This window comes from Scardinius erythrophthalmus, assembly GCF_964197995.2.
Source record: "Scardinius erythrophthalmus genome assembly, chromosome: 18".
Classification (NCBI taxonomy): domain Eukaryota; kingdom Metazoa; phylum Chordata; class Actinopteri; order Cypriniformes; family Leuciscidae; genus Scardinius; species Scardinius erythrophthalmus.
In genome coordinates this window covers 8,853,073-8,870,452 of record NC_138238.1, presented here as the reverse complement: position 1 = coordinate 8,870,452, position 17,380 = coordinate 8,853,073, and the positions used below count along the sequence as shown (strand labels likewise).

The following is a 17,380-nucleotide window of genomic DNA, read 5'->3' as shown; positions in this document are numbered from 1 at the left end:
AACAATATAAAAAATTATATAAAGCTTAATTTTATAAATTGTAAAATGTAATTTTAAATTATTTTTGTTTCATTGCATCCAACATGGTTCTAAAATATACATACAGTGCTATGCATAAGTTTAGGCACCCATGCTAAAGTTGACTAAAAAGAGGAATAAAAAATCATCTTTTGGAAATTGAACTTAATGCCTTAATTAAAAAAATTAGGAAAAATTCAAAAAATTAGGAAAAATTCAACCTTTAAGGACACCAATTTTCTTTGTGAATGAATAATGTATCGTAAATAAATAAATGTTGTTCCTTAAAATACAGGGTGCATAAGTCTGGACACCCCTATGTTAAATTCCCATAGAGGCAGACAGATTTTTATTTTTAAAGGCCAGTTACTTCATGGATCCAGGATACTATGCATCCTGATAAAGTTCCCTTGGCCTTTGGAATTAAAGGTTGGATTTTTCCTAATTTTTTTAAGGCATTAAGTTCAATTTCCAAAAGATGATTTTTTTATTCCTCTTTTTAGTCAACTTTAGCATGGGTGTCTAAACTTATGCATAGCACTGTATGTATGCATATACACTGCCCGGCCAAAATATAAAAGTGGCACTTTTTTTTTTTTGGCCAGGCATATTAGCACTGTCAAATCTATTAATCGCATCTAACATAAAAGTTTTTGTATATATACTTTAATTATGCTCACATTAAACTTACAAATACTCCCCCTGATAAACAGAACCCATGTCATGACAAGAGACACAAAGACATCTGGTCCAAAGAGAAGACCTGTGACAGACTGCCCAAGTTTCTAGTGGTTGGCCCTCAGAAGACCGGTAACACAAAACATCTAAATCTTTTTTTTTTTTGGTTAAAAATGTATCCCATTTTGAACATGGATGTGAGGTTGTTTGCAGTAACAGAAGCATGAACCCGTGTTGTTTGAAGAAACTAAAATACAATTCAGCGATTAGCCAGGCTTTAGGATGTAGAACACATTTGGCATACAAGTCACAGAACACAGAATGTTTCCAAGAAATGTTATTAATATTTAACTAAAACAGCTTGACGCTGTATTCTGGTGTCATGATCTTTCCGCAGGAACTACCGCACTGCACTCGTTTCTTGCTCTTCATCCTGCCATTACCAGCAGCTTCCCCAGCACTGTCACCTTTGAGGAGGTGCAGTTCTTCAGCGGACCAAACTACCAGCGAGGCATTGACTGGTAACCATGGAAACTCCATCCATGCCTAATGCTCTTTGTTTCATTTGCAAAACTTCACTCACATCACACTGACAGAACTCATTTTTGGATTAAATGTGTCCTACATTTTAGTGAGTATATTGTGCCTTAGAAAGCATGACTATTGTTATTAATGCTCATATTTTGGGTAAAGTATTATGTCACTGGTTGAGAAGACATGCTATTACTTTTCTCAAAGTCATCAGACATGTGGTTTTGCAGGGTTGACCAAAAAAAAAAAACGAAAAACGGTCAAATAAGTTCTGTAAACTTTTTCGATTTGGACCACCTACTGTAGGAATGCCTTAGCAAGCACTCAGAACACCTGCATAGGAACATGTTTAAAACAAACCACAGACAATGTATTAAAATAAACAACATAATTCCCCTCTTAATATTTTATTGGTATAGGATTTGCCACTTGCTTCATTCTGCAGGCTAATTCTGTCCGTCTGTCTTGCCTCAGGTATATGGATTTTTTCCCCGTACCCTCGAATGTGAGCACAGACTTCCTGTTTGAGAAGAGCGCAAACTATTTTGACACTGAAACTGCCCCGAAGAGAGCAGCCGCCCTGTTACCAAGAGCAAAAATCATCTCTATACTCATCAACCCTGCTGACCGGGCGTATTCCTGGTATCAGGTGCGTTTGTGTACTCAAGAAACCAAAGGATCAAGGTTTAGCTGGTTAATTAGCATGACTCGGTTAGCCCCTGCTGGTAGATGTCATAACTACACCGTCTGATATAAAATTGCCGTTTATTTCCATTGGAAATGGAAAAACTTCTGTCTACAAAATCAGTTTTGTGAGCTACCTTCATGTGAAAAGGCAACGAGTCAGACGCCTAAGCTTTCGGAAGCAGCCATTCATTTCTTGTGTCTCTAGAGTCATTAGTCACATGACATTTAAAGGTCCCGTTCTATGCCCCTTTTCACAAGATGTAAAATAAGTCTCTGATGTCCCCAGAGTGTGTATGTGAAGTTTGAGCTCAAAATACCCAACAGATCATTTTTTACAGCATGTTTAAATTGACATTTTTTGGGGCTCAGAAAAACGAGCCGTTCCAGTGTGTCCCCTTTAAATGCAAATGAGGTGCTGCTGGACGACACAGGGGGCGGAGCTTCATGAGCTCGCGCTCAGTCTGTCAGGAAAAATTCATCTCACGGAATGATGATAATATCAGAAACTCTCAGTAACGGCGTTCATTTCGAGTCGGACAATAATGCCTACAGAGTCAGATTGCTGTATAGAGATGAAACAGGTATGGTTTAGTAGTTTAATTACGGTTATTATAACGTATTTGTCATCTGCTTGTAGGCTATGTATCCATTATTTATTAATAATAGCCTACAAGTCTGCTGTCTGAATGATGATCAAACATGTACTGATGAGTTTAATAAAGTTTATTGTACATCACACAAAAGATTAAGCGTCAGTTTTACTTCAGAAAATCACCGTAAGAGCTGAGTAAACACAGTAGGCTAAGTTATAAGAAGTGTGCAAGTAACGTTAGCCAGTAGAGTTGAGGGAGCATTCCTGCGGGCGGAGGTTAGTCAAGAAACGGTTCTGGTGATGTCACTAATGCAGGATGTAGAGGGGTGTAGTCCAATCGAGCCGTTTTTTGTAGTCAACTTCTGTTAAATAAAATATCTCGCTTGGCATTGAACTTTGAGCTTTATAATTTTACAGATATTATTTATGCTCTAACAGCAACATTACACACTAACTAAAGTTTGAAACATGGAATCGCATGCAACGGGACCTTTAAGGCTCAGATGATTGATTAAAAAAACACACACCTTGCAACAGAACTTAATGTCCATAAGAAAAGATGGCGGATTCCAAATCACATGCAACAGCCAGTCAGACAAATGAAAATGATAAAGGCCCCTATATACAATATATATTGTTGAAATTGAACAAACTGGTGTGACGACATTTTGGACAAATCAAGCTGAAACAATGTTTGCTTGAAGTTTTGGATAGTTCGAAATAGCTTGCAATGCAAACTTTCCAGAAAAGTTTGTTTAAGCTGGTAAACATCCTCGTACTACCATTGCTCCGTGGCAATACGTAATAGGTAGGTGTGGCTCTGAGGCTCCGCCTTCTTTGGTGTGGAAATCTTCTCCGGTTCATTTCTTCTGTTCGGTCCGCCAAGGTCAGGCGTCAGCGAGTAATAACATGAAGTGAAGGCCAAGTATGGTAACCCATACTCGGAACTTGTCCTCTGCATTTAACCCAACCAAGTTAGTGCACACACATTAGGAGCAGAGGGTAGTGAACACACACTACAAACCGTGGACACACAGGGGTTTGGTGCCTTGCTCAAGTCGTGGGTATTGAGGGTAGAAATGAACATTCCTGCCGGTATTGAGAATCGAACCGGCATCTTTCAGGTTACAAGTCAGACTCTCTAACCATAAGGTTATTTTTTACAATTTCATTTTTAATACTGTAAATCTGCTTGCTGTGACAAACGTGACATGTTGATATGATCATGATGTTCACTAAATAATAACGTACACCACTTGTCACGTATTTCATACTTTCTTTCATCACTAAGCGAATAACGAAAAAGCACTTCGCCTAGAGTATATCAGTGCCTTAAAGGGATAGTTCACTTTGAAATAAAATTTTGGTATGTTTTAGCATACCTCAAGGACATCCAAGATGTAGGTGTCTTTTTTTCCGCAGTAGTTTCAATTTTGATATTTTATTCCCCATCGTAAGTACACATTGATGGCCTAAGACACGAAACGAGCGGTTTGTGTGAGAAAACGAACAGTATTTATATCGTTTTTTATATCGTGATCTGAGGGCGTGCGCACATCCTGGTGTGTGACGTGTACGCAGACTGGTGCATAGATATATACACTAGATGTCGCCTTAAAGACATTCGTTCCAATGAACTGCCGTAGCCAAGGCGACATCTAGTGTATATATCTGCACCAGTCTGCGCACATGTCACACAGCAGGAAGCGCGCGCGCCCTCAGATCACTTGGACGTGGCTGTGTATAAGAGGTAAAAACGATATAAATACTGTTCGTTTTCTCACACAAACCGCTCGTTTCGTGTCTTAGACCATCAATGTGTATTTACGATGGGGAATTGTTTAATTTGGACGATGGGAAATTGTTTTAATTTGGACTCTGTGCATGCTCTTTGAGACAGTGACCATAGACCTGCATTATACGACTGACAGACAAGAACGGTTTGACCTAAAAATATTAAAATTGAAACTACTGCGGAAAAAAAGACACCTACATCTTGGATGCCCTTGAGGTAAGCTAAAACATACCAAAATTTTATTTCAAAGTGAACTATCCCTTTAATGGAGAGCGTTTTCCAGATATCATAGACGACCTCCTCCTGTGACACATCAGAAGAAAACTACAACGGTTTAATTTCTCTGCTGTCACTCTCTCTCTCTAGCATCAGAGGGCTCATCAGGATCCTGTGGCGCTAAACTACACGTTTCACGAGGTGATCTCTGCTGGGCCGTCCTCTCCCGCAGCTCTGCTGTCTCTGCACCGGCGCTGTCTTCAGCCTGGAGCTTACAGCAGTCATCTGGAGCGCTGGGTACATCACTACCAGCCCAGTCAGGTGTGTGTACACCCACGCCACAACAGCTGACTTCTAGTTAAACCACTATTAACCTAGCCAGGTGTGAACACAAAAGATTGACCTCTTATAAGAACTCTTTTCATCTTAGTCCGCAGTTATGTCATGCTATGATGTAACTGTCCTTCTTTTCAGTTTTGGATGTCAATTGTGTTCAAAACGTGTAAATAGATACTAGCAGCTAACACACACAACACTGGTTCAGCTAGATACTTTGCGTCACTGCACAGCACCCTTGAAAGCTGTTAACCTAAGTTCACCTATGTTTACATGCATGTCTTTTAGCGGAAGGTGGGTACTTAAATAAATTAATGAATAAAATCTTATTTAATGAAAACAAATTCAAATATTTTTGTACACAATTTCTATCGATAAGATATTTTTGAGCTTGGCATTAGTAAAATATGTTACATTACATTCAAAAGTTTGGAGTTGGTAAGATTTTGTATTGTTTTTGAAAGAAGTATCTTATGCTCACCAAGGCTGCATTTATTTGTTAGAAAATACAGTAAAACATTAATATTGTGAAATATTAAAAATAACTGTTTTTTACATACAGTATGTAATTTATTCCTGTGGTGGCAAAGCTACATTTTCAGCAGCCATTACTTTAGTCTTCCGTGTCACATGATCCTTCATGAAACAGTTCATATTTTTGGAAACGTAATAAAATTAAATATTTTTTTTTCCAGAATTTTTTGGTAAATGTTTAGTTCAGAGGGAAAAAAATAGAAACTTGATCAATGAATTAAAGTATTAATTTCTTCTTAAAAAAAATAAAATCTTACTGACCCCAAACTGTATTCATAATACAGATCAAATTGCCAATAAAAAAAAATCTAGAAATGATTTCAATGAAAAAAAAAAATATGATGCTTGTTTTGTCTTATTTTAAGTCATCTTGAGACCCCCGGTTGAGAATCAAGTGTATTACTGTAAACTGTGTTAAATTATAAACATGAATGAAAACTGGAGTTGTCAGCTATATCAACACCTTTTACATTTATGTTGAGAAATAACCTAGAATATTCACACAAACGAGTAACGAATGCATGCACACACATTTGAGTCTTCAGTGAGCAGGTGTGTTGAGCTGCCTCAGTGTGTGTGATGTGTGTTTCATCCTGTGAACAGCTGTTGATCGTGGATGGTGTGCAGCTGCGCTCCAGTCCTGCTCAGATGATGGATGGGATTCAGAAGTTCCTGGGAGTCACACCGTACTACAACTACTCACAGGCCTTGGCGTACGACCTCTCCTTATTACACACCTTCTCACTGGAGTCCACGAGCGCTTAATAAAACTACATTTATTACAAAACTGATACAGTAGTTCCAGTCCTGGACGCTAATTTGGCACATTTTAATTAAAGGTACACTGTGTAACTTTTGTCCATTTAGTGGATAAAAAACAAACTGCATGCTTTTTGCGGAAGAACATTGTTTTGGTTGTGTGTGGCTGTGCTGGTGAATATGGTTATCATATTGCTTATAAAACAATCGCTACTAGGCTTATAGATATATCCAGTTTAGATGGAAAGGATCTCAAGCTGACTAGCTGAAGATGTTACAGTAGCTTTACCCAATAATAGACATGGCACTTCCTTAAAAAAAAAAATTCCAGCACAGCGCTACAACAACCATAATGAAATCACCCTTCATATAATGCTTTACTCTGTTAGAGAGCTACATATAACAATGTTATCTGTTCAATAAAATACATTACTTACCTGATGAGTAATAAAAACGCCATTTCCACATTGTTTTTACAACATTTCAAATCCCGCAGTTCCAAAAAGCCAATGTTGATTCTTGTTTTATTACGAGCTCTGGCGCATCCTCTTTTTGTCTCTCCTCTGTTCTGCATTTTTTTTTTATGGGTGATTCCTCAGATAATTGGAGATTTAGCTGCTCCGTGTCAACCTTTCTCACTCACTGTGAAAACTAACCTATGCCACTCACACACCATACAAATGTTAAAGTACCCAGAGCAACTTTTCTCCATTTACGGATATGACGAGACTCGCACGAACGAGTGACACATGTACGCAATCTAAATCTGAATCTAAATCTAAAACACTTACCATCACCATAGTGATAGTATCATTACCATAGTGAATCAAGACAAAAAAAAAACGTTTTGGAAGAAGGATTGATGATGTATTGACTCATTATTTAAATGTTGTTCATTTTGAACAACAACAAAAAAAAAAAACTTACATAGTGTACCTTTAAAATGTATGTCCTTAATATTTTATTATGTATAACAAAAAGTCCCACCAAGTGGCAAACTCAGAACTAATATAATTATCCCAGAGCCCTTTTCAATTATTTTAACCTTTTGTCATTGTATAAAGGTTTTTACATCATATTTATAACAGTAATACGTTTTTATTTATTGCTGAAATCTAGGAATGTATGTACATTAGTGTTTATTTTCAAAAGTCTTACTAAGGGAAATGTAACCCTCTCTCTGCTCTCTGTTGAAAGGTTTGACGAGAGTAAAGGTTTCTGGTGTCAGAAACTGGAGGCAGGACGCACTCGCTGTCTGGGAAAGAGCAAAGGAAGGAAATATCCTGACATGAGCCTGGAGGTACAGCTCACTTCTCAATGTTAGAGCTCTAGATATGGAGATAAGATACTCTAACTGAACAAAAATAGACATTGCATTTCAATTATAGCCAGTGAAGTTTATTTAGTCCTGTTTTCCTCTCTATGATTCAGCAACACAGTTGAGAAAGCGACTTTGAGAGTATAGAAAGAGTCAGTTAGAAATCAAGTGAGAATAGAGCAGAGATAAAATAAAATAGAGATAGACATCGAAAGTTTCAATTTTCATGCTATAATGACTAATGTCAACTATGATACGTTTTTTTTTATTTATTAAATGGCAAATCAAATTTTCATGACATATTTAAGATTTTATCAAGTTTGACTTTGTCATGACTTTTTGTCAATTTTAATTTTTTATGTCATGACTTTGTCAATTTCAGCCTTTTATCTCATAATTATGAATTTGTATGCCATAATTTCAACCTTTTGTCAATTCTGACTGTCATAATTGAGTTAGTATCTCATCTTTTTTACTTTTTATGCCATAATTGTCTTTTTATCTCATAGTTTTCAGTCATAGACTTGGTTTCTCATATTTTTTTACTTTATCTCATAATTAGTCAACTATGATACAAAGTCTTATAATTCAATAATGAGATAAAATCATAATTATGACAAGTGTCAATTGACATACAGTACTGTAAGTCAATTATGAGATAATAAATCATAACAAAAAAAGACAAAATTATGAGATGTCAATTATGAATTGTCAAAATTGACATAAAAAGCCAAATTATGACAGTCAAAATTGAAATTATGATGCTGTCATTATGTTGGCTTTTTTTTCTTACAGTATGTCAAATGACTCATGTCACAATTATGATTTTATCTCATGATTATGACTTAGTATATTATAATTTTGACTTTTTATGTCATAATTATGTTTTACCAAAGCATGATTTTATTTCTTAAGTGATGGAAATGAGCTTCCATAATTATATATTTGTGTGCAACACTCATTTAGTTTTCTTCCCATCACTCCAGTCAAGGGCGTTTCTGTCAGAGTATTACCGCGAGCAGAACGTGGAGTTGCTCAGGATGTTTAAACGTCTGGGTCAGCCTCTGCCCGTTTGGCTCAGAGACGAACTGCACAACGCCAGCTGGAGCTGATAAGAACCTTCATGAGGAGAACCACGGCAGAACCCTGCTCCACATAGGAGAACTCAGGGCCCGTGTGCGGCAGGAGCCAAAAGAGGACTGACCCCTCTCGCCCTCCTTACTCCGCACAGGCTCTGACCGAGGAGACGGCCCGATCACGCTGTCAGTCTGAATGAAGCCCTCAGAGTCAGAGTTGCCCTCAACCTCGTTATGGGAACTTGTAGTAGAACTTTATGGATTCACAGATATGGAAATGGGAGTGACCTGATTGGACAGCTTTAAAAAGACTTCTAGAGTGGTTTAAAATCCGTTGTGAACTTGCTGTTTTGAAATACAAACATAGTCTTATAGGAAGAGAGGGAATTGCACAGAACCTCTTGAAGATTGGGAACATTTTGTGGAAATACCCATGAAAGGGAGGGACTATGAGAGGATTATTTAGATGTTATTCTCAAAAGTCTTTAACTCTGCCAAGCAGAGAAGTATTTAAATGTGCATCATACATTTCAGCCATCTTGCTGCCTTTAAAAAAAAAAAAAAAGTTACTGTTAAGTGATTTCTGTTTGAGGTCAACAAACATTGTGCAGCCCAAGGAGCTAAGAAGAGAAGTACAGTACGCTGCAGACTTTTGCCAATGAGTGAATGTGAATTTTGTGTATGTGTAGCAACAGTTGGGTACATAAAAAAATAAATTCACAGTAATGTGATCCCATGTCTGGTATTCAGTTTAAGTACATACATATTGGGAAATAAAGGCACAGAATGGAGATGGGGTATCTCGGTTTCCTCTTCTTTAAAGAGTAAAATAAGGTGAACTGAAGATGAGAGGTGAGTAGTATCTTATCTCTGTTCCTGCAGTCTGCTTTATCAGATGAGAAGAATAGAGAGAGTTTGATTAATCACCGCCCAGAAACAAGAGACTCGCCCTCCATTTGAGAGATTGGGGGCCCAGCTGCTCGACTGCAGGAAGCAAAGCCCTTAAATAAGACTTGCTCAGGTCCGCTGGGAGCCGCCACAGACAGCACACTGCGTGCTGGAGGGTAGAGGAAGGAAAACTAGATGTACCGCATGGCGGTACAAAATATGACCGCCGCTCAGGCCTGCACTGGCTTTCCATAAATATAAATGACGTGGAGTAATTTGGCTGTATTGCGTGTTTATGTATATACCTACAAAAAGTAGTAGTATGTGCATGTCTGTCTGTGTGTGTGTGTATGTGTGTGTGTTTGTGCATGTGTGTGTCTGTGTGTGTGTACATGTGTGTGTCTGTGTGTGTGTGCGCGTGTGTCTTCTGCCCTTGGTTGAGTGTATGGCTACTCAGCCTATGCAGCGAGCTAAACAGTAAGAGAAGGTGGTTCCAGGAATAACAGGACACAGTTTTCTTCTTAGTGTCTTTACTGAAGACCTCTTTTGATTGTAAAACTGTGAACATACAAGCAAATTTCAATAAAATACATTATTTAACAAACCAAGACTCATTGCTGTGAATTTCAATACTTGAAGTGATCAGAGTTCAAGATATAAGAATCACAACATTACTGCTCAAGTCCCAATTCGCATACTATCTGTCCTAAATAGTATGCAAAACTAGAATTAGTACGTCCCAAATCGTAGTATGTTGAAATGAGTGTTCCAAAGATACCCGGATGGTCTACTATTTCCGGTTAGAATTCGAAGTGCAGATCAATGCACACTCTAACGGCTAATATTGCCCACAACCCATCGCGTGCGGGAGGGAGGAGCTTTGCGGTGATGGTGCTGGTGATGTGTAAACGATGTAAACCTGGCAGTCGGATGCAGCAGCGGAGATGCGCCCTCAGTTTTTAAGTGTAAGAATTCAGTTTAACCCTAATAAAAGTTATATTTTAATGTCTCGTAATATTAATGGGTTGTGGGTTCACATGTTGCACTTGGAAAAGAACTGTACAAGGTTTGTGTAAAAGCTTTTAATAAGAAATTTTTTAGACAACAAGTGTGATACACCTTGGTGAAATATACTCAATCTAGCTGTCAATGAAAAACCAGAATGGAGAGCCTTGTATAAGTCACCATTAGTCAAAAAAACGGGGGATTTACAGTTGAGAGTGTTACATGGCGCTATTGCAGTAAATGCATTTGTCTCCTTGATAAATTCTGAAGTGACTGAGGGTTGCCCTTTTAGTTTGGAAAAAGAGACTATCTTTCACGTGTTTCATTTGTGCTGCTCTGTGACTGACGTCTGTCTACAGTGTGATGTCTGTGCGAGGTATGGAAACACATGTATTGACAGGCAGATAGGACATCATATAGGACCAAATGCAATGATTGAAAGAAAATGTTTTGGTCCTGAGATTTCCACAGAAAATATATGTACATTTTTTAAATATTAAGACCACTTCTATTATTGATTGCTATCAGGATGTGAAGAGAGTTTCATCCAGAATAACAAATAGTGTTTATGATCAAAATTGCCGATCCTACCTTTAAACAAACATGTATTGGTTAATTATCCACAGCTGGAGGGTCAGGTCTTCAGGTAGAGGAATGAGTTATGAATGAAATTATTCAGTAAATATGATTACTTCATAATATGGCAAAGGAAATCAAAAAAGACACTTGGAATAAGTTACGTCACCTATATGTTTCTTTGCTCTCAGCTGATTGGTCAAACTTCAGTCTGAGATCTTGAATCCAGACATAACCTGCCCCGGAGCAGGTTAGCCGTGCAGCGTAAGATACCATGGCAACGAACACCGATTAAAGCCGAGCTACTTTCATAGTACCTAAAACCCAGGGTTGGCGGAAACTAAACTGAAACATAGCTGGCTAGCCACCTAAACCGGCTTCATGGTACAGGCCCCTGAAATCAATCAAATAATGAGCTAATGACAAACAGGACACATGACCAGAACAACCAATGAGAACATAACGCATGAGACTAGGGAAGCACATGACATGATCACATGACAAAACCAGGAACCTAAACTAAGTCATATCACGAAAAAAAAAGACATAAAACATGAAAGTGTTAACACAACCCAAAACTAACTGTGACAAAGTAATTTGTTTGTATAAGCCATGATGGGTGCAGTTGTATAATAACTAATGACGAAATGACTTTACTGGAGTAACATTTTATTAGTGTTTCTCTACTTCAGCTTAAGTACGGGGTTTGTGTACACCATCAACCACGATTAAACATTTCACAATTAAATTCTCTTGCCATTGAGGGATGTAGGCTAAAGTTGTATTTTCTGTGCATTATAGTGAAGACAACTCTGGACACATTTCCTATCATGCTTGCCTATGAAAGACGACTGAGACAATCAGAGTAAGAATGGGGCGGAGCCACACATCACATGAATCTAGGGGTGCTTCTCCTTTCTTATTTGTGCATCCTCGTTTCCTTTCCTCGCTTCCTTTTCTCTCATCTCAGCTCGACCCCTGTAGGATGCGGGGGAAGATTGCAAGGAAAGAAAAGGAGGACGGAGGAATCGAAAGAAAGCCTTTTTTTATACAGTGGAATACTTGATCACTCGAGAGTCACTTCACAGCGTCATCAGCTGCACTCAAAGGATCTGCCCTTATGTTGTATTAGTTTGGTTATTTAAGAAATTCATAATATATAATAATAAAGCAAGATACCTTGTTGATATATGTGGTTTATATAAACTTCAGAGGTAAAGTATAAATTAAGATTATTGTGAGAGATGTGAAGGGGGAGGAGAATTGATACATGCGTCACGTTTATTCAGTAAAGCTCTTCTGTATAGGATACACCCGTGTATCCTCGCTAAAGACTCCTTAAGGAAGCTCCTCACTCCTCGATCCTCGACTCCTCGCGGAGTAATTAGAGAATTGAGATGTCCTTCAAGATGGCTGAGCTCGATCGGTTTCCGGGTCATAGGACGGAGGATTGAGGAGCGAGGAGATGAGGAGGGATATTGAGAGCACTCTAGATCTGTTGGATGCATCACTTCAAGTATGATCAGATCTAACAGTTTTATTTACGTCGCCATCTTTGATATTAATTTAGTCACTGTCACTATGGTTATAGTTGATCTGACATATGTCTTAGTTTTCTTGTTCATACAGACCGTGTTTTTCCATTTCACCGCGCTGCTTTTCCATGGTTTTTAATGTAAACACACTCGAGACAGACATCTTTAACCGATCTTGCTCGTGTCTCGCCTTATGGCACGGCATTCCAAAAACGTGGAGCTCAAATTAAAAGAAGTTTTTTTAAAAGAACTTTTTCTCTAGATCTTGCGTCTTGCGTTGTATTTATTTCCTGCCCTACTGAAGTCCTGTCTGAATGATCTGTAGTTTGAAATATGACCGTTGAATAGGTGAGAGAATCAGAGGCGTCGTGTTCACCAGACACTGGAAGGCCCAAACTGTAGCCAGCATAAGTGTTTGTGCACATGATCTCTTCATAATGACAGACAGTGTGTGTGTCCTGAAACAAGAGAAGAAAGAGATGTGCAAGGACATGGTCAACAGGAAAGATGATTAGCATCCACAAGTTAACGGTTACAAGCTCAAACATAATGAAACTCACTTCTTCAGTCAGCAGGTTTTCAGCCGAGAAATGAGCGACACCTTTCATCCACACTCCTGTTTCAGGACACCAGATTGGGACAAAATGAATATAGGGACTTTAATTTGACATGATGTGAAAGTCCAGTTATAAAAAAATTATACATAGGGTGAAAATAGCTATTCTATGCATGTAAAATGATGTGTTTTTGACAGAGAGAAAGACAAAGAGAAAGTTTTACCTTGTCTCTTTTGTCTCAACCCGAAATTAGCGAACAATGACAATCCAAACACCATCATTATCACCATAACCAATGCCATAATGCTGACTGTTGAAAAACCATGAAAAACAGATGAAAATAATCCCAAATGTCCTGTTTCTAAGGAAATCTGGAGAGTTGGATTGTTTTAAGTAACAGGATGTGTACCTAGTTGTAATTTTGGTGATAATGATGAAGGTGGTAAAGATGATGCTAAAGGTGGTAAAGATGAAGATGAAGGTGGTAAAGATGATGCTAAAGGTGGTAAAGATGAAGATGAAGGTGGTAAAGAAGATGAGGCTGAAGATGCGACGGGTCTGATGGATTCACTATCTTCATTCGCTGGTTTAGTCATGTGATCTGAAGCTGTTGTGGTTGGTTTACGTGACTTCCTCTCTGATGTGTCCGTAGCACAAATAAACATTGAGTTTAATTAATGATACATAATATATAGATGAGGACATTAACAATCAAAATAACAGTCTGCAGTTTATGCAGTTATTGCAGAATAAAAACTATTTAAGATTGTTTGCTTGCATATATTGAGCCTGCATTTAAGAAGTAGTCATATTGTGGCACAAAGTCATGTGACCACTTTGAACTTTACCCTGACACAGCTGTTATTAAAGGAGAACTCCGGTCAATTTTAACATTGAGCTCATTTTTTTGTACATTTGGAGTGCTGTCAATACAGAGAACAACGGCAAAAATCGGTGTTGCCTACACCGAGTTATTCTATTTTTAAAATTTGCACCCTGTTGACTTCAATGGGGCAAGTACTAAACCTGCTTTTAGCCTCTTAACATCCTTGATGTGTCATTACAAGTGCACAGAAAATGTGAGTGATTCCTTCAGAGTGAACACGAGTGAATCTGACTGCAGTAGATGTGAAAGATATGTATAAAAATTATGTTATTTCAGCCAGCGCACATACCTGTGTTTACATCCTGTTTTCGGGTGAAGTCCAAAGTAGTCGATTGCCGAGTTCACACGCATAGGTTTAGTTACCTATGATCACGCGCGTGAACTCGGCAATCAACTACTTTGGACTTCAACCGAAAACAGGATGTAAACAGGTATTTGCGCTGGCTTAAATAACATCATTTTTATACATATCTTTCACATCTACTGCAGTCAGATTCACTCGTGTTCACTCTGAAGGAATCACTCACATTTTCTGTGCACTTGTAATGACACATCAAGGATGTTAAGAGGCTAAAAGCAGGTTTAGTACTTGCCCCATTGAAGTCAACAGGGTGCAAATTTTAAAAATAGAATAACTCGGTGTAGGCAACACCGATTTTTGTCGTTGTTCTCTGTATTGACAGCATTCCAAATGTACAAAAAAATGAGCTCAATGTTAAAATTGACCGGAGTTCTCCTTTAACACTTCACTGATGTCAAGGGTGTGGTGGAAATATAGCGCTGTGTGTGTGACCAGCAAATGATTTTTAGTTAATTTTACAATCAGATTTTGATCTTAAAAATAATATCAAAAGGCTGATAGCATCTTACCGTTATTAATGTTCAGATGTGTCACTGAAATCCACTTGTTCTTGTTCTTTTGTCCCGTCTCTCCAGCTCCACACCAGTATATCCCAGAATCCTCTAGTGTCAGATCAGTGATGGTCACAGTAAAAACTCCTGCAGATTCATCATCCCTCAGAGAGAATCTGCCATTACTGTTTGTTTCTGATGAAGCTTTTATAGCCGATGTCTCACAGAGTGACGGGTCGCTTCCTTTGCAGATGAACTTGGTCTTGTTCTTCAAATCACTGTTATAATGGCAGGTGATGTTCAGATGCTGTCCAGTCACACGAGACACGACAGACACTAAATCAGGGCATAATTTTTTTTTTTTTTTTTTTTTTTCTCATTATTTGCACCTCATTATATATATTATTATTTTATTTTTCTACACAACTCAAATATATAAAAAAACAGTATGCCTTGAAAAAGCTTAAAGAAACAGTTTAAAGTCTAATAATCTGAGTTGCACAGTTATACTTTGTGTTTTGAATGAGCGATTTCTCCATAACTGAAACAGTGTTGTGTGTGAGGAAGTGATGCAGGTCAGTGTCTGTGGTGTGAACACTCGCTCATCATCATCATCATCTACAGAGGATACTGTGGTTTCTGTTACCTCACTTCTTTATATCTTTACAACATGTGATACAGCGCTCTCTCACACACACAGACCTCTCTGATGTTACTGATATATTAGTTATGATTATATGTGTTTTACACCATATCTGTGTGCACTGTCCACTTCAGTCATGCAGAATATTCTGACTTACCAGGTTTAATTTCCAGGTAAATCTCTGTGTATTTATCAAGTTTTCCCCGTCCTGTCCTGACAGAACACCAGTATTTGCCTTTATCCTCTGTTCTAAGATCAGTGACGGTGACGGTGAAGATGCGGGTCGTTCTGTCATCGGTCAGAGAGAATCTCCTGTCTTTAGCTGGAGATCCAGATTCAACAGGGATGTCTTTATTGAGTTGTGGATACTCTCCTCTGCAGAGATACTTATTCTGCTCTTCATATCCAGACTCATAGGGACAGCGTATTTCAACTTTTCCTCCTTCATAACCAGTGAAAGTCAAGATCTCCGTCATCTCACACACCAAGACTAAAAACATAGGAGAGAGAGAAACTCAGCTCAGAGCGAACATGGACCTGATTGAGAACAGGTGCTGTTTTAGAAAGACCCAGAAACACAGAATAAACTCTTACCTGACATGATGAGCAGGAGAAATATGAGAAGTTTATGATCACAGATCTGGATCATTTTCTGCTTTATGCCGCTGATGGCGTGTGTTATGAAGAGCTCTCTCTCTCTCTCTCTCTCTCTCTCTCTCTCTCTCTCTCTCTCTCTCTCTCTCTCTCTCACATACTCCCCCCCAAACTCTCTCTCCTCCTCCCCCCTCTCTCTCACACACACGCTCTCTCTCTCTGTGCGCATGTGCGGAGTGTTCGGGAGGAGTGTTTGAGTGAGTTTCAAACTTTTTCCTCTTTATAGTATTGGTTGAGCAGGTTTTTTATTTTTGCTGACTTCGTCGTCAAAAAAAAAGTGTGGCAATGGGGTCGAATTCTGATGGATTTGCATCCTTGACTGCACGCCACGGGTGCAAATGTTTATCAGATGAGACGGTGTCAGTGGAAGATTGTTTAGCTGCTGTTGGTAATGCAGTTGGTGCGTCGAACATCTTGTCTGCATCGAGAATGAACAAGGCACTTTGTTATTTTTTTGAGTGAGACGTTTATGGTTGATGATATGGTTGAACATGGTTTATCGGTGAGAGATGCTTTTATCCCGGTTTTGCCGCTGTCTAACCCCTTGAAGAAAGTTATCCTTTCAAATATACCTCCGTTCATTCCAAATGACACACTTGAGCGCATTCTTGCGCGTTACGGTTTATCTGGTGATCAACTAACTTCCTGTTCCGGTCATCCGCTGCAGATGTTAGCAGATTCGTCGATTCTGAAAGCACAAACTGACGCAAGATTAAGCTGCCCAGTGGTTAAACTGGCTTTTGTAGGGAGGGGGAGCCCTTATCGCATCGTAAAATGACTTAATGTGTTGAGAAATGTGGTGATCAATGAATAATTTCATTGTAATAAAGGTATTATCACACTTTAATAAAGGTATAATTACACATGTATATTACACTGTAATAAAGGTATAATTACGCAATGTATTACATTGTAATAAAGGTATAATAACTAGGGCTGTCAATCGATAAAAAAAATGTAATAGCGATTAATCGCATGATTGTTATGAGTTAACTCGCGATTGATCGCAATTCATCGCACATTTTTTATTTGTTCTAAATGTACCTTAAATTTAAACTTTTCAAGTTTGTAATACTCTAAATCAACATGGGCATGGATAAATATGGATGCTTTATGCAAATGTATGTTTATTATTGAAACCATAGTCAACATAGAGCATGAATACAAGACATGTTTCAAAGGTCATAGATGTTTTTCAAAGAACTTGTTCATGTCTATTAGACACATGTAGAAAGAACAAAGAA

General features: G+C 38.3%; 1 protein-coding gene across 2 annotated transcripts in view; it reads left to right on the top strand.

The window, feature by feature from the left end:
• ndst2b (N-deacetylase/N-sulfotransferase (heparan glucosaminyl) 2b) overlaps nucleotides 1–10,026 on the top strand; it is a 68,627-nt gene extending 58,601 nt beyond the window's left edge. For both annotated transcript variants that reach the window (XM_081393560.1, XM_081393561.1), the window contains exons 8-14: nucleotides 732–828; nucleotides 1,094–1,217; nucleotides 1,702–1,876; nucleotides 4,668–4,838; nucleotides 5,991–6,100; nucleotides 7,344–7,446; nucleotides 8,451–10,026. In XM_081393560.1, coding sequence (XP_081249686.1) covers nucleotides 732–828; nucleotides 1,094–1,217; nucleotides 1,702–1,876; nucleotides 4,668–4,838; nucleotides 5,991–6,100; nucleotides 7,344–7,446; nucleotides 8,451–8,576 — 906 coding nt within the window. In that variant the 3' untranslated portion in view covers nucleotides 8,577–10,026. The remainder of the gene's footprint in view (nucleotides 1–731; nucleotides 829–1,093; nucleotides 1,218–1,701; nucleotides 1,877–4,667; nucleotides 4,839–5,990; nucleotides 6,101–7,343; nucleotides 7,447–8,450) is intronic.
• Nucleotides 10,027–17,380: the final 7,354 nt, after the last annotated feature.